This window comes from Orycteropus afer, unplaced genomic scaffold (genome assembly GCF_000298275.1).
Source record: "Orycteropus afer afer isolate SDZICR_OR568_19922 unplaced genomic scaffold, OryAfe1.0 scaffold00041, whole genome shotgun sequence".
NCBI classification, from domain to species: domain Eukaryota; kingdom Metazoa; phylum Chordata; class Mammalia; order Tubulidentata; family Orycteropodidae; genus Orycteropus; species Orycteropus afer.
This window is the reverse complement of record NW_006921628.1, coordinates 14,924,957-14,946,430: the sequence shown is the minus strand read 5'-3', so window position 1 is coordinate 14,946,430 and position 21,474 is coordinate 14,924,957. Positions and strand designations below refer to the sequence as shown.

General features: G+C 40.0%; 1 protein-coding gene across 1 annotated transcript in view; it reads right to left on the bottom strand.

The window, feature by feature from the left end:
* The window catches only part of PTPRG (protein tyrosine phosphatase receptor type G), a 995,540-nt gene that overhangs the window by 167,379 nt on the left and 806,687 nt on the right, over positions 1 to 21,474 (bottom strand). Inside the window, exons 7-8 of the mRNA XM_007937293.2 lie at positions 17,229 to 17,386; positions 5,565 to 5,757 (exon numbers count right to left, since the gene is read on the bottom strand). Of these exons, the coding sequence (XP_007935484.1) occupies positions 5,565 to 5,757; positions 17,229 to 17,386 (351 nt within the window). The remainder of the gene's footprint in view (positions 1 to 5,564; positions 5,758 to 17,228; positions 17,387 to 21,474) is intronic.

The window sequence follows — 21,474 nt, the reverse complement described above, 5'->3', positions numbered from 1 at the left end:
TATAGTGCAGCTTCTCAGATCATTTGCTCAGTATACAGATTGAATAAGTATGGTGAAAGGATACAACCCTGACACACACCCTGTCTGATTTTAAACCATGCAGTATCCCCTTGTTCTGTTTGAACAAATGCCTCATGTTCTACGTACAGGTTCTTCATGAGTACAATTAAGTATTCTGGAATTCCCATTCTTTGCAATGCTATCCATAATTTGTGATGATCTTTACAGTCAAATGCCTTTTGTATAGCCAATGAAACACACATAAACATCTTTCTGGTATTCTGCACTTTCAGCCAAGATTCATTTGACATCAGCAATGATAGCCCTTGTTCCAGGTCCTCTTCTGAAAGTGGCTTAAATTTGTGGCAAGTCCCTATTGATACACTGCTGCAACTGTTTTTGAATTACATTCAGTAATATTTTACTTGTGTGTGACAGTAATGATATTATTCAATAATTTCCGTATTCTGGTGGATCATCTTTCCTTGGAATGGGCACAAATATAGTTCTTTTCTAGTTGGCAGGCCATTAATCTTTGCTGTTGTTGTTGTTGTTATGTGCCATTGAGTTGGACCCGACTCACAGCGACCCCTCCTTGGGTTGTCGAGCCAGGATCACTATGGAAGTAGATTGCCCAACCTTCCTTCCAAGAAGTGGCTAGTGGATTTGAACCGCCAGCCTTCTGGTTAGCAGTCACGTGCCTTAGGCACAATGCTACCAGAGCTCCCCCATAATCTTTAGGAAAATGCAAATCAAAACCACAATGGGCTACTACCACACACCCACTACAATGGCTAAAATTAAAAAAAAAAAAAATTATATTAACAAGTGCTAGTGAGGATGTGCTGACAGTAGAACCTTTACACATTGCTGATGGGAATGGAAAATAGTATAGCTGCTATGGAAAACAGTTCAGCAGTTCCTCACAGTACTAAACACAGAGTGACTCAGTAATTCTAGTCCTAAGTACATATTCAAGAGAACTGAAAATACATGCTCACACACAAAAAAACCTTATTATTCATAATATCTAAAAAATAGAAAAAACTCTTATGTCCTTCAGCAACTAGTGGTCAACAGAATGTGGTATATGCATACAAGATATTTAGTCATACAGTGGAATGAAGTATGATACATGTTGCAACATAAATGAACCACAAAAATATTATGAAAGAAGCCAGATACAAAAAGCCATATATTGTACTGGTGTTGTTGTGTGTCACTGATTCACAGTGACCCCATATGACTGAGTAGAACTGCCCCACAGGGTTTCTAAGCAGCAGATAGTCAGGTCTTTTCTCCCACAGAATGACTGGTGGGTTTGAACCACTGACCTTTTGGTTTATAGTCAAGTGTTTTAACCATTGTGCCACCAATGCAATGCAATGCACTGCCGTGGAGTCAGATGTGACTCATAGCAACCCTCATAGCAACCCCTCCTTGAGTGTCTGAGGTGGTATCACTATGGAAGTAGATCGCCCAACCTTCCTTCCAGGGAGTAGCTGGGGGCTCTGAACCGCCAGCCTTATAGTTACCATTGTGCCACTAGCGCTCCTTATATACTGTATGGTACCATACGTGAGATGTCTAGAATATGCAAATTTACAGGGACAGAGAGTAGATTAGTGGTTTCTTAGGACTGCAGGGGAAAGGAAAGGGGAGTGAATGCCAATGGGTATAGGTTTCTTTTTGGGGTGATAAAAATGTTCTGTAATTAGACAGTGGTGATGGCTGTACAATTTTATAAATATGCTAAAAACCACTAAAATTTGTACTTTAGAAGGATAAACTTCATGTGTGAATTACATCTCACTAACAAACAAATAAACAAAAACCCAAACACACTGCCAATGAGTTGATTCTGACTCATAGCGACACCCACTGGGTTTCTGAGGCTGTAAATCTTTATGGAAGCAGACTGCACCATCTCTCCCCCATGGAGCAGCTGGTAGGTTCAAACCACCAACCTTTGGGTTAGCAGCTAAATGCCTTAATCACTATACCACTAGAGCTCCTTAAATCTCACTAAAGCAGTTATTAAAAAAATAAATAGTGATATTATTCAGCAATAGAAAGGAAAGCATTACCGATATATAGTACGTCACGGATGACCCTCAAAATCATCATGCTAGGTGAAAGATAAAGAGATCAGAGGTTGTCTAGGGTTGAGGGTATGAGAAATTGCAAATGGTCATGAAGAAACTTTTTGGGGAGATGGAAGTGTTCTAAAACTGGATTGTGGTGATAGCTGTTTAGTAAATATCACTGAACTGGACATTTACAATGGGTGAATTTTATGGTATCTAAATTGCCTTAAAGGAGCTCTTCTAGCATAGTGCCTAAGGCACTTGACTGCTAACTGGAAGGCTGGCAGTTCAAACTCACTAGCCACTCCTTGGAAGGAAGGTTGGGCAATCTACTTCCGTAGACAAACCCACCTCAGAAACCCAAGGAGGGGTCGCTATGAGTAGGGGCCAACTCAACGGCACATAACAACAACAAATTGCCTTAAAAATTAGTTGTTAAAAAGGAAACTTTCAAATATTACTGGCGGAAGTATAAAGTGGTACATACAATCACTGTGGTAAACTACTTGGCAGTATCTACCACACGTGACTGCTAACCAGAAGATTGGTGGTTCAAACCCATCAGTTGCTCTGCGGGAAATAAGATGGAGCAGCAATCGACTTCTGTAAAGATTTACCATCTTGGAAACTCAACTGAGGTCACTATGAGTTGGAAATGACTCGGTGGCTATGGGTTTGGTTTGGTTTTTTGGACCACTGCTGAACATAAAGATTTATGATGCAGCCATTTTACTCCTAGGTGTATACCCAACAGAGATGTGTACATATATTCAATGAAAGGCAAGTTCAAGAATGTTCACAATCACTAAAATAATCCACAAATTCCTATACTAAAATGGGTAAGTTTGGTGCTGTTAACTCATAGCAACCCCATGTGACAGAGCAGAACTGTCCCATAGGGTTTCCAAAGAGTAGATCATCCGGTCTTTTCTGCCACAGAACAGCTGGTGGGTTTGAACTGCTGACCTTTCAGTTCCCAGCCGTATGTTTTAACCACTGCACCACTAGGGCTCCTTACATACTGTATGGTTCCATGTATATGAGATGTCTAGAATATGCAATTTATGCAGACACAATGGAATTGAGCAATAACAAAGAATAAATGACAACCACATGCAACAACACAGATGACTCTCAAAAACAACACAGAGCAAAAGAAGCAAATACCAAAGAATACATACTGGATGATTCTATTTACATGAAAATTAAAAACAGGCTAAGCTAATTTATGGTAGTGGTTACCCTTGAGGAAGGGACAATGACTTGGAAGGGGGTACAAAGGGGTACGTGCTCCTGGGAGTGGGTGATGCTACTTTCTTGATCTGGGTGCTTGATTTCAGAAAATTCATCGAGTTGTGTCTGTATTATGTGTATGCTTTCCTAGGAAGCTGGTGATGCTAGTTTCCCAATCTACTGGAGTATGTATGTCACAAAATAATGTTAAAAAGCACACAACTAGGACTGCATCTAGATCGTTCTCCGTCTCTAGAAAGATCACAAAACATTTTAATATTTATCCACCTCAAGATTCAGCAATGGACAGATACTATGGTAGTTGTAATAAATATCGGAGAACAAAGAACTGACTTCCCATGTTTAAGGACGGGTCCACGGCTTCGCTTAAATTCAAAGGAAGCCCATGCAGTGGACAATCATTCCCATTTTGACAATTTAATGCAATTAAAAAAAAAAAACAAACCAAATTCACTGTCAGTGAGTTGATTTCGACTCACAGTGACTCCTTTTGGGTCTCTGAGGCGGTAAATCTTTATGGAAGCAGATTGCCCAGTCTTCCTTCCGTAAAGTGGCTGGTGGGTTTGAACCACCAACTTTCCGGTTAGCAATCACATGCCAATGGAAACCATTAATCTCTAACTTTCTTTGTAACATGGGCCATGCATTCTTTCTGCACAGCTCATATACCGTATGCCCAGCCCATTTTTCAGGTAAAAGCTTTGTAACTGTCATAACATCAGCAATTCTGAGCTACCATATCTTGTGCTCATTTGTGATATAAATTCCCCATTCCTCACATGACCTCTACATATACCTCTCAAAAACAGTCAATCTCCAAGAGCCCAGCTTTTTCTAAGTACATTCTTTTGGGAGAAAGCCTTCAAGTTCATTGTTTTCTTTATTTTAAGCTAGGTGAGAGAAAAATTAGAACAAGTGAGGTTTCCTTTGCCAGTCCAACTGTTGGTATTTTATAAGCTTGTGAGCTTCTTAATCCTCCCATTGTTCCCAGATGACATATGATGCCCTTGACAAAGTGTCGCCTCAAATTACTTGAATCCGGAGCCTTAATGAAAGGAACCTGGCCAGACTAGCTCCTCTTGACTGTCCTCAAACAAAATCATACAGACAGGAAGTACTTTCACATTCTTAAACTCCTTTTCCTTTTCTCTTAGCTCCTTTTCAAATAACATGAGAACAGAAGATGGGCTCATTTTTATCCTCAAAATACATGTCACTGTAGTTATGTGACCAACCCTTGTAGAATATAATCTCATTCCTTCTGTTCTGACATCACATGCCAGTAAGCTGGCGCCTTTTATGGAAGGTGGGGGACTCTTGAAACAAAACCTTGCCACATAATTTACCAGGCTAAAAATACTACAGTCCACTTCCCGTGTTGACAAACGACACACACTCTTCCCATGTTACCCAAGCATACAACTTTTAAGAGAATTAGAGTGTTGGCTGGGCAAACATCTATCTCGCACCAAAAGGAAATTCTTTCTTACTCCTTCCTCCCTTCCAAGTGTTAGAACTTTGATCAGCCTTATTCTTCTTAGTGTTTCCAGAACATTGTAGTCATGCTAAGCTCCATACCACAATTACATCGCAATTATGACAAACCAGAGTGAATGGGTGGGGCAGCTGGGAAGGACAGAACAATACCTTCCAGTTTCTTGAGAAAGAAATTCGTGCTCATTGCATATGAGAAAGTAAACATGGGAAAGATTAAGATGCCGGGAAATTATAAACTCATGTTTTTCAGATATGGGAATAAAACTGTTAAATAATAGTTTGAAAAGGCAAAGTGATTTCTAGTGAGGATAGGAAGCTGGATTTGGAGCTCTTTCTTAGTTTGGAGATTAGCAAGAAAACTGCATATTCAAAGGAACCAGTGTTTGAGCTCAGAGGAAACTCTTGATCTCAACAGATTAACAGTCAAAAAGACACCAAAAACACTTTCTTTAGTCATGAATTAGGTGGTGGCTCTAGTTACATGAGAAAAATGCAGAGAGAATAACTGATATATTACTAGTCAAAAGGCCAATTTTTAAAGTATTTATTTAACTTAAGTTATTCCCACAACTGCTTGTGTTTATCAACCAGATAAGTTTCTTTTAGCAAAGAAACATATGCTCTTAACACCAACTTTCAATTCTTGGCTGCCTTTGAGTTCCTTTTAATTTAAAGTAATTTATGATAAGGAATCTTTCTCTGTGAGGGCACTTAATCCAAAAATACCTTTAGAAGCTTCTGTCCCCAGTGGGTTTTCTAAGAAGTCTGTTAGGTCATGGTTCCATGCATCATGGACGGCAGATTTTGACACCACTCTGTCATTCAGACCCTGCTGTGGTCTGAAGTTATTTCTGAGATACTCCACCGACTTGACATGGTCTTGCTGCTCCGTAGTGAAGATGGAATAAAAAGCCTCGAGCTGAACAGAGAACCAGAGAGGAGAGAAAAAAGAACTTCAGTTAAAAAAACTTATGTGGGCCCAAGGGTGGTAAGGACACAAAATGGTACCAAGTGCTGATGCCAAGGCTGATAAACCCAATAGGACACAGGCCGCCTGCTAAAATTACGGCCAATAGTTTATCTGGCTGCTGTTTCCAACCTGCCAACTAACCAGGAAAACACTTTGAGGGCTGTATGGGACCCTAATTCATGTCTCAGACAAGTGTCATAGTCTTTCTACAGTGGTTCCCCCACCAACACCTTTAGCGTTGTGAGTAGGAATACAGAGTTATGGTGAAATGGGTAGGTTCTAGAGTTAGACTGCAGTCCCTGGAATAGTTAAGTGTCTGGCTGCTAACCAAAAGGTTGGAGATTTGATTTCACCCAGAGGCACATGGGAAGAAAAGCCTGGCCATCTATTTCTGAAAGATAAGCCACTGAAAACCCTGTAGACCACAGTTCTACTCTGACACACACAGGGTCACCATGAGTCAGAACCGACCCAGCAGCCACTTTTTTTCCAAGAGCTGATTGCCTGGGAAGGAGTTCTGCCTTTCTGCTTCCATCACTCACCCACCCTGGGACACTGGGCAAGCTGCTTACTTTCTCTAAGTCTCAATTCTTCCTCAACAAAATGGTGATAATCACAGCAACACCTACCCAAAAGGGGTTCTGTCAGCATTAAATAATTCACGTAGAGTGTTTAACACAGTGCCTGGCACACAGTCACAGCTTGATAAATGTTAGTGATATAATTGATTTTAACAGGTACCTCCTTACATACCAAGGAACAAATTCAGCAAATTCATGAAGTCACAAAGTCACTAAAAGCATGGCTTGTAAACTAAATTTCCCAAGTTCAACATTTTCCAGACAAGTAACCTGGACAAACTACTCATATTTGTAAAACCTATGTAATAATAGTACCTATCTTATACAAAGTTGTTCAAAGGATTTAAATCTACAAAAATTACTTAGCACATAGTAAGTCCTAAGTAAAGACTGGCTGCTATTATTACTAATGTTCCTAATATTTAAAAAAAAAAAAAAATCACTCACAAGAATGTTAATGAACCCGTATGCAAAAGCAAAGCAAAGCAAAGCAAAGCAAAAAAAAAAAAAAAATCAGGACTCCAGGATTATAATTTTATTAGCAAAATGGATTCTTTGTAGTCCTTCACATTCTCATCACTGGAAAAAGTCATTCTACTATGTAAGAAGGATAGAGAAGTGATTGGGTGACAGAAACTTTTTCTCAATGGACCACAAAGCTATTCTTGTCACTGAAGAAATCAACTGTAGGTCAAAATGGCCAGCCTCTAAAGTACTAATTCCTTGAGGTAGGAAAACAGAATGAAGAAGAAGAAAGTGGAATGGACTGCTTCTGGCCCATCTGGCTCTTCCAAGTACTCAAACTGGATTGCTTTCTGCAGAATTACAAGGTGGGATGGTGCTAGCAAGATGCTTTCCAAGCAGGCACTGAGTGCTTCCTGAGGCTTCAGGGGAGCAGAAGGTAGCCTACACCAATGTGTAAAATCAAAAAGAGAATTATTATCTGGGTTGCTTCGAATTCTGTGTGGTCATGCTGTAGCCTGGAACGTACCCCACTATTCCTCAAACAGCCTCAGAGGATGACACAGAAAATGACCTGCTTCCAAACACTCTGAAACTCCTTCTCTCCTTTTCTGAGAAAATGATGAACTTATATAATGACTTGAGCCAAGGAAAATCATTTTGCTGTGTGGATTCACTTATCTTTCCCCCTCCCCTTCAATTCTCCTGCTTATGTAGGGTGGTAATGAACCATGAAACCTTTTCTGCTTTTTCATTATAGTGAACCAGGATGGTCTCTCCAACAAACAGCCTGAAAGCAAAGGTAATATGTTACTCCTGAGTTAGTTACTCATATGTCACTTCAATTCTCTTCATTTAACTACTCAAATGGTCTCTAGTTACTATCTAGAACTTGTCTTCCTTCCCATTATTCCTTCTGCTATTGCTTCTTTATTTCTAGTAAAGGGAGAAAGATAATAAATAGCAGAAAAATTAAGAAAACTGGGTTTTTTGCTCTGTCCAAATGTGGCCTACATGTGAACATGACTAGAGATGATAAAAAGAAAAATCACCTCAAAGTATCAATGGATACCCACTTGACAGGGCTACTGAAATCAGATCTGACCACATCCGAAAATGAAAGAAGAGCTCAGATTTTCTTAGTGAAAAATAACTGCTTAAAATGACATGGAAGGAATTAACAAAAGCCCTCTGGAGACAGTCCAGGAAAAGACCAACCGAATGATTAAAAGGACAGAGAATAAATCCTGTGAGGAAAGGTTAAAGGAAGTAGAATTGTTTAGCCTGAAGAAAAGGCTACTAAGGAGTAATCTGATTAAAGGCCCTTGTATGTGGAAGATGCTGACCAGCTCTTCTCCATGTCCAGAGAAGGCCAAATAAGAGGAAGTTGGCTTAAAATTAAAGCCTAAGAAACGTGAGTTGAATAAAGGGAAGAATTCTTTTAACTTTCAGTGATTTTTTAAAAAATGAAATGGGCTGCCATACATACTTAGCAAGTAAGGCTGGAAATGTTCTGGAAGAGACAGCCATCTGTCCAAAAATAATTTAATCTCTGAGTTGCCAGAAAAGGATGGCCTGGGAGACTGTCTCAGCAATACGGCTCTAAAGTTTGTTTATCCTCTAGAATATATTTGCTTCTTTTGCAGCTAGCATTGAGTTCTTCTAAAAAGTTTACTTCCGATGCCTCAGGGAGAAATTAGTCATATAATTGTAAAGAGATGCTGGTTCTGAATTTAACACAAAAATGCTTTTGCTTAAATTGCTCTTACAGCTTAATAGTACACTATGGCTTAAAAGCTTGGCCACTTCCTTGTCATTAACTCAACTTGCTGAAAGATTTCGAAGGAAGGATGTGAGGGTTCTGAGAGTGAACTGATGACCTCAACGATATTATATTGTCAACTGGATCACAGCTTTGCTTGACAGCCACACAAAAGAAGAAAAGGAGGGTAAGCTTCACAGACTCATCAAATGTCCTTCTACAGGTTGGAAGCATTCACTAAAACCCTGTCATTGCTCTTAGTTCAATGAATGTTCCCAGCAGTATGTCTCTTTGGTAATTGGCAGGAGATGGCTATTTTGCCATTGAGTGGAAACCTCCATGATCCTTGGATTGATGAGGGGAGTTCACATTTTTTGCTCTGGCAGGTGAGTGGGGCCAGAAACCTGCTAAAACATCATTACCCAGCTCTGTCACTTTGTCCTTGGTCCTCATCCTTATCTTGAAATCACTGGCATATGGTGAATCTGACCACCAACTAGATCTCCACTTTGTTTCATTTCAAGGGATGCAATGAGAAGGTGCCTCCTAGAGTTGTGTTACATAGTAGCCTGCATAACTCTACAGCCATAGAACAAGCTCCACAGACAAAACTGTGCTTCTTCTCCCTCTGTCTGGGCTTCTGACTAGACCATATGTTTGGTGGTTAATTTGCTCTACTCTTCAAGATCTAGTTAACAGTCACAAGGTGATCTTTTCAAAGTGTACATGAAATTACATCACACCTCTGTTTAATACCTTTCAATAAACTCCTACTCTTGCCCTAATGTCTGTGGCTAATTCTCTAATCTCAAAACTCTTTACTTTTGCTGCCTGGGTTCAAATTCTGTGTAGTGCCTAAGGAATAAGACTGGTAAGCAGAAGGCTGGTGGTTCAAACCCACCAGCTACTCCTCAGAAGGAAGACTGGGCAATCTACTTCTGTAGAGATACTGCCTCAGAAACTCAAGGAGGGGCCACTAGGAGCCGGATCCAACTCGAGGGCAGTGTGTGTGTGTGTGTGCGCGCACAACTGCGCGCGCACGTGCGTGCGCGTGCACGTGTGCACATGTGCTAAATGTGTGAAAATGGCGTGATCCTGGTAAAATTATTCAACCTTTCTGTGCTTCAGTTTCCTCATTTGTAAAATAAAATACATTACCTACCTCATATGGCTTTTAAAACTATTAAGTAGGTAACTATATGCAAAATGTTTGGAATGATTCCCAGCACATAGTAAGTGTTCAATAAGCATTAATATTGTTATTATTGCTATTATTATTGTTTTATGAGGAATGTAGTAGCAATGATTGTACCCTTAAGTGTACCAATTTAAGATGCTATATCTTTCCCCATTCTCTACCGCCTTGTTAACTTGTATTTATCAAATCCATTATATGCCAGGTATTTTGTTAAGCACGTAACAGATACTACTCTGGCTCCTAACTTCTTCTTAGCTTAAAATATTAACATTCCAGTAACATTAATAACACTATTATTATATCATTAACACCAGTAGCTAACATTTCGCTGAGTATTTATTATGTGTTTGGAAATGTGTTAAAGGAGCCCTGGTGGTGCAACAGTTAAGTGCTCAGCTCCTAACTGCACACTGAACCTACCCAGTAACACCACAGAAGAAAGGTCTAACTATCTGCTCCCATAAAGATTACAGCCTAGAAAACCCTATGGGACAATTCTACACTGTCATACTGAGTCACTATGAATCAGAATCAACTCCATGTCACCTAATAACAACAACAAAAGCATTGTGCTAAAAGTTTTATGTACTTTCTCTTCATCCTCACAGTGATCCCATGAGCTCGGTATTACTATTAATAGCAGTAGTAGCATACTTGACTGATGAGGAGAGGGGGCTTAGAGACATGAAGCAACTTGCCCAAGGTCACCCAGGAACAAGGATGGATGTGAAGATTAGAAACCCAGGTCTATGTGATTCTATTTTCCACGTTCTCAGCCATTTCATGCCACACGTGTAACAGATCCCAGCATCATTCACTGAAAGAATAATACCACATTGGAGAAAATGAATGTAGTGATAGTAGAAGTCCCCCAAAAATTCCCTTCAGCTGACACCAAGACCATTCCTTGCAGGGCCACTGGCAGCATAAATCTATTGGCACTCTTCTCCAGTCTGGAGAGAAACAGCCAACGGCCCAGCACAGAACAAATTGGGAATCACGGACAAGATGGAAGACATAGGAGAGTGTGCCACCCATCTCTGAAAGGCCTTGCTTTTATCTCCTTATCCTTTTCCATGTAATAAACACACTTGGATTTATCTTTACTTTACTATAACTAATGAAGTCTTTATCATTTAGTAAAAATACATTCAAGTTTTTATTTCTATAATATTAAACTGACTTTTTAACTTTTGAGTGTACGTGTAAAGCATTTCTTTCTTTTATCCCTGCTTGGGGAGCTGTAATTGCATTTTAACTGGTGCTGTTTCAAGAGCAATTTTAACCTTGAATTGCAAGTGTTGGCTGGAAGTATATGTAAATCATTTCAACTTAGTTTTTATTATAAAAATAGTACAGAAATAATTAGTTTTTAATCTGTCGGTTCGAATCAAAGGAAAGTGGAAATCTAATTAATAGTGTTCGAGCATAACAAGTGCCCGTGTCCACAAGACACAGGGGAAAGATCTATTGTAGCTGATAGGGGAAATGATAGAAAACCAAAAGTAATGTAATTATGAACCATTAAAAAGCTAAGATGCCCAATTTTTGAAAGGATGGATATATAATGGCAATTAAACAAAACCAGAGTACATTGTAGTCACAATAAGAAACTCCAGGGTAAGCATTAGGAACTGAAATGTCACACCTAAGGTCACAGAGGCACTTTAGCTTCCCCATATATTTGTGAGATGACAGGACAGGCCCCGTTTTGTTGCCTCATCATGAAACAAGGCAATCATGGTGGAATATTCAATTCCTAATAGCCTGGAACACTCAAAGTTTTACTTATTGAACCAAGGCTATGAAAATAAAACGTGAGAATTAATTAGTTAAATGCAGGGCTGTGCCCCCCTGTAGCTACAGACTTTGTTTTGGCATGAAGGTGATTAGGAAAGGCCTTGCACTGAAAGGAAAAGATTTAACCTTAATTAATGAAAAAAGCTATCTCTTTTGGATTAATGATGGTATCTTTATATTGCCATTAAAAAAAAAAAAAACCCTCTTTATTCATGTGCACTGAATACCATGTAGTATTAAAATAGATAGAAACTTGCCTAATTAAGTTATTTACTCATTGTTGTAGCCTTGAGCTGAAATTGAGAGATGTGGCAGCTGCTACTCTTCGGGAAATGTAGCTAGTCCTACACATTGAAATGACAGTATTCTGGACATATTGGATTACATAAGGAGCTCTGGTGGCACAGTGCCTAAGGCATCTGACTGCTAATCAAAAGGTTGCTGGTTCACACCCACTGGCTGCTCCATGGAAGGAAGGCTGGGCAATCTACTTCTGTAAAGATTTACTGCCTCAGAAGCCCAATGGGGGTCGCCATGAGTTGGAATGGACTCGATGAGGATGAGTTTTTTTGTTTAAAATTGGGTTAAATAAAATGTATTATCGAAGTTAATGTCACCTGTTTCTTTTTATATTTTTAATGTGTTTACTACGAAACTTGCAATTATGTATGTGGCTTATGCTTCATTTCTCCTCGACTGTGTTGCCAGAGGTTTGGTGATGATTTAATAGCAGCAACAAAAACGCTGCCTAATATTTATTGTGGGAGCTCTGGTGGTGTAGTTCCTAAGGTATGTGACTGCTAACCAGAAGGCTGGTGGCTCAAACCCACAAGCCACTCCTCAAAAGGAAGGTTAGGCAATCTACTTCTGTAGTGATACCACTTCGGAAAACCAAGGAGGGGTCACTATGAGTCAGAGCCGACTCAGCAGTGAGCTTGGAGTTTGTAATACCTATTGTGTACCTTCCATTATTTAATCTTTCTAATGACTCTGTAGGGTGGATCCTATTATAACTGCCATTTAACAAATAAGAAAACCAAGGCAGTGAGAGGTACAGAGGTCAAGTAACTGGCTAAAGGATAGAGCCACCAACTGAACCCAGGCAGTGTAGCTGGGTCTTAAATTTAAATGCTGCTCTACTCTATGACAGTAAGTGTGGTTAAGAAAAGATGATGTAGGTAAACTTTTCCTATCCACTCTAGCTGGCTGTTAGGAGGGAAAAAAGGAAAACACACACAGATGCAAACACATACAAAAGTAACAAAAAAACCGAACATCAAACAAATTAGACTTATTCAGACTTAATTGATTGCCCTTTTGATAGCTCCCTCAATAAGCACGTAAATAAAATTCATGCTGGGGAAATTATTAGCTATGTCCTATTTTAAACTACAGGAGGTAAAGATTACTGGAAAGGGTGGGTTGAGATAATCACCAATGGCCAAAGAATCTGACGATCACTGTTCTACAATAAAACAAATCCAAGTACACTGAACTCAAAGATGACCATCTATTCTGACTGATCATGAACACATTGCAGGCAACTGCCTCGCTATGGTGTGCTAGCCTTGGCTCCACTAAATTCCCACACCAGGACTGAGAGGGCCGCCATTTTGTTTGGATGACAAGAACACGCAATGATGTTTGCCTGGTATTTCTAGTAGATGATCAGTGAAGCCATATGACCCACACTGACTACTGATCAATCAAGCTAGTATGTGATTCCATTAACAACTTAGTATTTAGATCTACATTATGACATAAACCAGAGACAGAGTTCACTGGCTATAGGGCTGGTTTCAATGTCCAACTAGCCATTTAAAAAAAAAAAAAAAAAAAAAGCAATGGTTGCTCCTATTTACCCTGGAAGCCTTCAAAGAAATCCACATCATACGAGCCAACAGTTTGTGCTAACTACTATATTTTTTGAAGCACATATCTCATATTCATTGCTTGCAGGCACCTATGTTGGATAACAAGGAAGAAGAGAATAGAGGAAACAGAGACTTTGGGTAAGTAAAGGAACAAACAACTAGGTTTGTTTTTTTCCTGACAGAAGCAGACTTGGAATTCCTGACTACTTGGCTTTTCCGAACTGGCTGTCCGCCTTTGTGAAATGAACACTGTGCTAACTTCAGAAAGAATGTTGGCAGGGTCAGTTTGGGGAGGTCTGAAGCATTAATACTTGTAGGGCTAATGTTTTCCTTCCCGAAGGCTGACACAGCTGTGACCTCCACGCAGCAAGGGTCCAGTCTGGCCACATGAGCTGTCACTGCCTCCCCTGCCTTGAGGAAAAAGATGGGGATATGTACAAAGCAGTGCTTATTATTATTATGTATTTGTTTATTAACTTTTAATTTTTATTGTTATTTGGGTTAAAGTTTACAGAGCAAATTCATTTTCCATACAGCAGTTCATACACATCTTGTTTCATGACAGTGCCTGCAATTCCCCACAATGTAACAGCTTTCTTCCCATTTCCTCCCCGTAGTTACCTCTTCCCTGTGTCCTTCCTTCCCATGGTAGTGCTTATTTTTAAGTATCATCTGATGATGGTTTATAGTAAAGAAACTGGGTAGCCAATCTGATTAATTCGTTTCTTCACAATTTCTAACAGTACCTACAGAGAAGTCATATATTGGAAGCCAGAGAGAAAATGCTTCCATTATTTCTCTCTCTGAGTGTATGGGTGGCAGGGAATGGAAGACCACAAAGATGTTAACAAAGCACTTTCTAAGAGTCCCAGCTACCAGATATCAAAACACTCCTACATGACAAGACATCCAGAACAAAACTTTGCCTTTGGTTTGGCCCTACTTAGTATCTAAAGCTACAATAAAACATGGTATATATTAATGGCTCTTATTTCTACCCAATTAATCAACTATCCTTTGCCTTTCTCCCTCACAAGGCATCATATAAAAAGTGGTTAGACTTGTATTTCCCAACCTCATTAATCTCAAGCCTTAATTTTTTTTTAGTGGGGGGAAGGGGAGAGATCACTTTCCTTAGTTGATAGGCTCTGCTGTAAAAGTCCCTCCCCTTTCCTTAACCCTGAGGATATAAATATTTGGACTGTAATTTTAATAAACAATGTTAGTTTCACTATTAGGAAGAAAACTTGTTTCATATTTCATTGTCTCCTTAAGGCTGACAGATCTCACTCAGAAACAAAATGGCCAGGCCTTCTTTTTTTTGCCAAAATGGAATTAAAAAGAAAAAGAAAAAAAGTCTTAAAGTAAAATGTCTGTCAAAAGCAATGGGGCCAAATACATCTGTCTAGCCACAGTACCTAACTTTGTTAGAGTGATAAACTGTCTCTCCTATTCATAGCTCCTTCTAGAGAAACTGATCCATTTAATCCTAGAGGGGTAACACTGTAGGGTCTTGGCCCCCTACATAGTTCCTCAGCTGATTTAATCAAGGATGGACACATGATCCAAGACCAACCAACTCACAGGCTGGCCAGTGTTATATCAGATCCACCCTCTTTAATTACTTGACTCAGACTGTTGTCAACTGGTAGCAGGCCCCTGAGTTGAAAGCTCAACTGGTACTAGAACAACCTTATTGGGCCAGGCAATCAAGAGAAAATAAGTGGGGAGAAAGAAAGGACTGGAATTTTGCAAAAGGGCAGAACCACAAAGTTGAGGCAGAAACTCCAAGCTGTCAGGTACCACTTGGCCCTTGAAAGTCAGAGAGAAAAGTATATTTTTTACTTTCTAGTTTTACTTCTGGTCATGATGACATTCAACTGGCTTCATCTCACGATATCCCTACTTTTGTTTCTCTGAAATAGGCCCTCTGTGTGAGCTACTTTAGTGGGTTTCTATTTCTTAAACACAAAAAAAAAAGTCTGAACAAGATACCATCCAGCTCTATTTGCCCCATTCCCTAGTCTGTACCCTCTGCCCTTGTTAGGTTTGGACTATCTCCCATGCAGCTGGGTTCATAATCTTGTCATCTGCGTCTTTAATTTCTTTCACAGTATTATCACATAATTCCAAAATTTCCCCCATCCCTACCATTAGTTGTCAAGCTCTGTTGGGCATTCATTCTATGAAAGGCCTTGACAGTCTTGGTTAACCGCTCAAATCCTCTTTCTCTTAAACTCTATTCTATTGTCCCTGGCTTTATTTTCTAGACTCATACAGAAGAAATCTTATTCTTCCATCTGAGAGTATGATGAATTTTTGACAACTAACATGTCCCCTCTAAGAGTTTTCCTCTTCCATCAGTTATTCATGAGGTGAATTTAAGGCCCCTCAACCTCTTGACATTGCTCTGATATTGCTCCCAATCTCATCTCCATTTAACCAATTTTTAATCATAGTTAACTGCTCAGCCTAAATCTCACTGTCCTATCAAATCTGCCTGGACCACAATCAGAGGGGAAACAGGAGAGCTTAGTGGTTAACAACATGGATTCTGGAAGCAGAGAAACTTAGACTTGGTTTTTGACTTCATCATTTTTAACCACGCATCTTTGGGTATGTCACCTAATCTCTTCAACTTGCAATGTCCTTATGTATATAATGGTGGCAAAATACTCATCTCTTAGCATCATTTTGCCACTGATGAAGCTGACTATGTAACATGCTTAGCACAGTTCTTGCCACACAGAGAGAATTAAATCAACGGTTTTTATTTCATTTCTTTGTATACACGAACAGCTCTTTTCTGGAGTTTGTGTAGGTTTGGTGGTTAAAAGCATGGTCTATGGGGGTACACCCTGGCTTGGAAACCAGCTGTGTGACCTTAGACAACTTACTTAATGTCTGTGTTTCTATTTCTTCTTTTGCAAAATGGAGTATAAGTAGTACCTACCTCTTGACAGTTGTTCATGAGGATTAAATGGGATAACAAAAGTAAAGCATTTACAAGAGTCCTAGAACAAGGTATCAGCATTATGAAAACCAGTTGCTGTGAAGGTGACTTAAGACTTACAGTGACCTCATGTGTGTCAAAATATAACTGTGTTCCACACAGTTTTCAATGGTTGATGTTAAAGATCACAAAGTCTTTCTTCTGTGGTGCATTTGGGTGGACTTGACCCTTCAACATTTTGGTTAGCAGCTGGGTGTATTAACCATTTACACCACCTAGGGATGCCACCATTGTCAAAAAGGAATCAAAACCAAAAAGCCAAACCCACTGCTACTGCATTGATTTTGACTCACAGGAACTCTATGGGACAAGTAAACTGCCCCATTCAGTTTGCCAGGCTGTAAATCTTTATAGAAGCAGATTGCCACACTTTTCTCCCATGGAGTAGCTGGTGGTTCAAACCACTGACCTTTTGGTTAGAAACAGAGTGCTTTACCACTGAGCCACCAGTGATCCTTTCATAGAGGATAGCTATTATTATTTCCTCAAGAGTGGATACTTAAACACTATTTTATGCCTGCATTCTTCTCAGAGTTAGTTAATTTGGACTGGAAATCCATGCTCTATATTTTACAATTCTTGTGTTCATGTTGTTGGATGAAATAATGAAGGCATCAATCAAGAGCCAAGGATAAAACAATACTTCCTGGCATATTCAAGCAATGTCAAGTAGTTAAAATCAACACAAAGAAGTAAAACCAAATGAAGCCATTTGGGGCTTAATATCTACCTGGTGGTAGGAGATGGGCACAGGCCTCCGGAAGACTATCCACTCCACAATTTCGCTACATGGTGGGGTGGTAAGAGAACCTGTGTACCGGTAATAGCTGCCCAGGGATGCAGGCAGGAGGTCTCGGAGGACAAAAGGATCCAGAAAGGTCTCTTTCTCTGTTTGGGCAAAGAGGAAGAAGAAAAACATGATTATAAGTTGCATGATGCTGCAGACATACATTCAAAACCTTACAATGCTGGTACCACATCACATGACTTCTGTTTGTTTATATCTTGAGAAGAACTAACATTTGGTGGTGGGAGAGCCACAGAAAAAAAACAAAGCAGTGCTTCCCAGGGTGTGTTCAAAGGACACCAACACCATATAGTATCTCATGAAAAAAGGGTTTCATCGGTGGGCCCCGGACCATAGATGAAGGCAAAGTTCAACAAGACAGAAAATAACAAATGCTGGCGAGGTTTTGGAGAGATTGGGACTCTCATACACTGCTGGTGGGACTGTAAAATGGTACAACCATTGTGGAAAGTAGTTTGGTGATTCCTTCAAAAGTTGGAATTAGAAATACCATTTGACCCAGCTATTCCATTACTAGGTATATACCCTAAAGAAGTGAGAGCCATGACAACAATAGATATATGCATACCCATGTTCATCGCAGCACTATTTACAATAGCCAAAACATGGAAACAACCTAGATGTCCATCAACTGAGGAATGGATAACCAAACTATGGTACATACACACAATGGAATACTATGCAATGCTAAAGAATAATGTAGAATCTGCAAAACACCGCATAACGTGGATGAACTTGGAGGACATTATGCTGAGTGAAATAAGTCAATCACAAAAGGACAAATATTGTATTAATCTGTTATTGTAAAAGTTAAGGAAAGGTTTATCTATAGAAGGAAATTTTCTTTGTTGGTTATCAGGGGTGGGAGGGTAGGGTAGGGAACAGTGTTAGATAGAGATAAGTTTTGATTTGGGTGAAGAGAAGGGAAATGTACCAAATGTGAGTGATCAATATAGTGGCATTGAGGAAGAGAAAGATATAGAGAGGTGGAAGTACAGACAACAAAGATGAACCCTTTTGCACATATAGTATGGCATTGTCAGTGAAGGCAAACATAGGTACAGGGGTGGATAGATGAGTAGACAGGCTGAACTATTAGATATGTCTAGGAAGTGGGGAATGTAACCAATAACATGTATACGGTTGGCAGACAATGGTCCTATAACTTTATGTGTATGATCTGAATTCCCAAGTGTATAATGGAGCTGACAAGGGGCAAGGTTGTACTCACTTCTTGGCCACAGCCACCTACCCAGAGGGAGTGAGTAGTTGGACCTGTGAGCTCAGGACCATAGTTCCTGGGGACATCAAGCTCAATTGGCATAACATACTACACAAAACATTGTTTCACCTCCTACTTTGGCGAGTAGCGAAAGGGTTTTAAAAGCTTGCAAGCAGCCACCTACATGCAATGATGGGTCTCTCCTCACCCAAAGCAAAGAAGAATGAAGAAAATCAAAGAATCATGGAAACAATTAGTCCTAGTGACTGGTACAGCATGTGATCTGCAGCCTATATGACTATGAGACCAGAAGAACTAGATGGTGCCTGGCTACCACTGTCAACCACTCAGAGGTGGATCCATGGAGAAGATCCTGGATGGAGAGGGAGAACACTGTGCAACAAAACTCAAAATCATTTAGAAAAATAAAGGGGGGAGGAAACCAGGTTTGCTGGTCTGATACAGCCTGGTGGAACCATTGAGACTATGGCCTCTAGCTGCCCTTCAGGTCTGGAACTGAACCCATACCTGTGGCTTACAGCCTAACAAAAGACAGGCATATGAGCTGAACGTTTACCTGAGGTAGATACACTTTTGGAGAGAAAAATCATGGAAATCATGGGAGAAAGAAGGGCTGTTTATGCACAGAGAGACAGCTCAGGTGGCAGGAGTGCATGGAGGGATGGACACACGAAAGAGGTAACCGTCAGGAGGAAGTGGGAGGGGAACTGTTGCATTGGGGTTAACTGCTGTCAATGTCATGAGACAAAGTGTATGTGAACTGCTGTGTGGAAAGTGAATTTGCTCTGTAAATTTTCACCCAAGTCACAATTAAAAAAAAAAAAAAAATTAAAAAGGGTTCCATGATGAACAATGTTGGGCAACATTACGGTTCCTCCCCGTCCCCCAGGAAGCAGACAAAACACTAGGCAAGAAAAGTCTCTTAAAGTCCTGCAGAAAGGAAAATGGGTTTGATTTTCTTTTTCATTGTGGTAAAATATATGTAACAAAACATTTGTCATTTCAACTATTTTTACATGTATAGTTCAGTAACATTAATTATATTTTATATGTTATGTAACCATCACCATTCTCCCCAAAGTTTTCCATCCCCCTTCACAGACATTCAGTGCCCCTTAAGCAATGACTGCTCCTCTTCTGCCCCTTCCATCTCTTGTATCCACACTAATGAACTTTGGCCTCTATACATCTGCAGAGTCTATATTTCACATAAGGGGTATTATCCAATACGTGTCCTTTTGCAAGGGACTATTTCACTCAACATAATGTGTTCAAGGTTCATCCATGTGGCATGTATGAGAACTTCTTTTCTCTTTATGGCTAGTTAATATGCCACGATATACACACACATACACACACCAAACTCACTGCCACTGAGTTGATTCAGCTCATAGTGACCCCTCACTGGATTTCTGAGGCAGCATCTCTATGGAAGTAGATTGCCCAATCTTCCTTCCGAGGAAGCCATGATATATACGTACCACGTTTTATTTATCCTTAGATCCTAACTATCCATCATGGATATTTAGGCTGTTTCTACATTTTGGCTTTTGTGAATAGTGCTGCAATGAACATTGGTATATGGTTTGATTTTCTTTAACCCATTCTTTCCCAATCTTGTTTCACCACAGAACCCTTGTCTATCGAATATCTATGAAGTAATTATCAGTGGGGCACAAAGAAAGAAGCAATATGAAATGAAAACTCTAAGCTAACAGTAAAGTACAATTCCAAAGTGGTTACATTTCATTATGTTTCCACCCATGTTGTTGTTGTTGTTATGTGCCGTTGAATCAGACCCGACTCATAGCGACCCCTCCTTGGGTTTCTGAGGCAAGTACCACCCAAGGTCTACCCAAACCAAAGTTAAAACTAACCAAGGCATAGCCATGAACTTAACATAATGGCCCAGACAAAGGGTTCTTCTTTTTACATAAGTCTTTCCTTAAACAGAAGAAATGAGATTTCATCTGGAACCCAGCAATCGTACCTTCCAATATTTCTGTGTGGAAGCCACAGCATGGAATGGGTCTATGCCTGATAAAAGTCATGCAGCTGGTAGGCAGTAAAGCTACACTATGATTCCAGGCATCTCGAGACTAGAGCCTCCCTGGTCCCGACTCAGCTAAGGAAGCTGTATTTAGCCAGATGAAAACTCAGGGGAGTGAGACAAAAGGACTGAGGAAGGCCACTTTAAGCAGTGGAAATAGCATGTGTAAAGGCCCTGACGCAGGGATGAATAATTCAACAGAGATGATCAGGGCACTGTCTTATCATTTTCCCAAACAGGGAAATAGGATCATCCAACTTCCTTCACCACTCAGAGAAGGTTCTAATAAACATGTAGGTCTCCAGACCTTGGTCTAAATCTGCAATTCCTTTCTTGCCACTGTAAGGGATGAAAGGCTATAGTAATCCTTCTAGTAGCTTCCCTTAGCCCTTCAGAGCTCTCCATCCTGGCTCTGGGACATTTCTGAGGACCTCAGGGCTCCAGGGCATTTCACAGACAGACCTATACTGATATAAATATTATTCCCAAGCCTTGCATTCCCTCCATCTTCTTTCAGGAAGCGCAGCTAGTACAGGCATTTTAGCAAACATGTGTCCCCAGACCCAAGAGCTCCATGCAACCTGTGGAAAGTGCAAAAACTCAACAGAATTCAAGTACACTAGAATTAAAATTTCAGCTTCATTTCGGTAGGGATTATTTGAATAAGGCTTAACATTTATTTAGGTTTTTCTGTATGTCAGGCAGGAGCTCTGATGGTGTAGTGGTTAAGGCATCTGGCTGCAAATCAAAAAGTGGTTTGAACCTACCAGCTGCTTCATGGGAGAAAGATGAAGCAGTCTAATTCTATAAAGATTTTTAGCCATAGGAAGTCCTATGGTATAGTTCTCTGGTAGCATAGTGCCTAAGGCACTTGA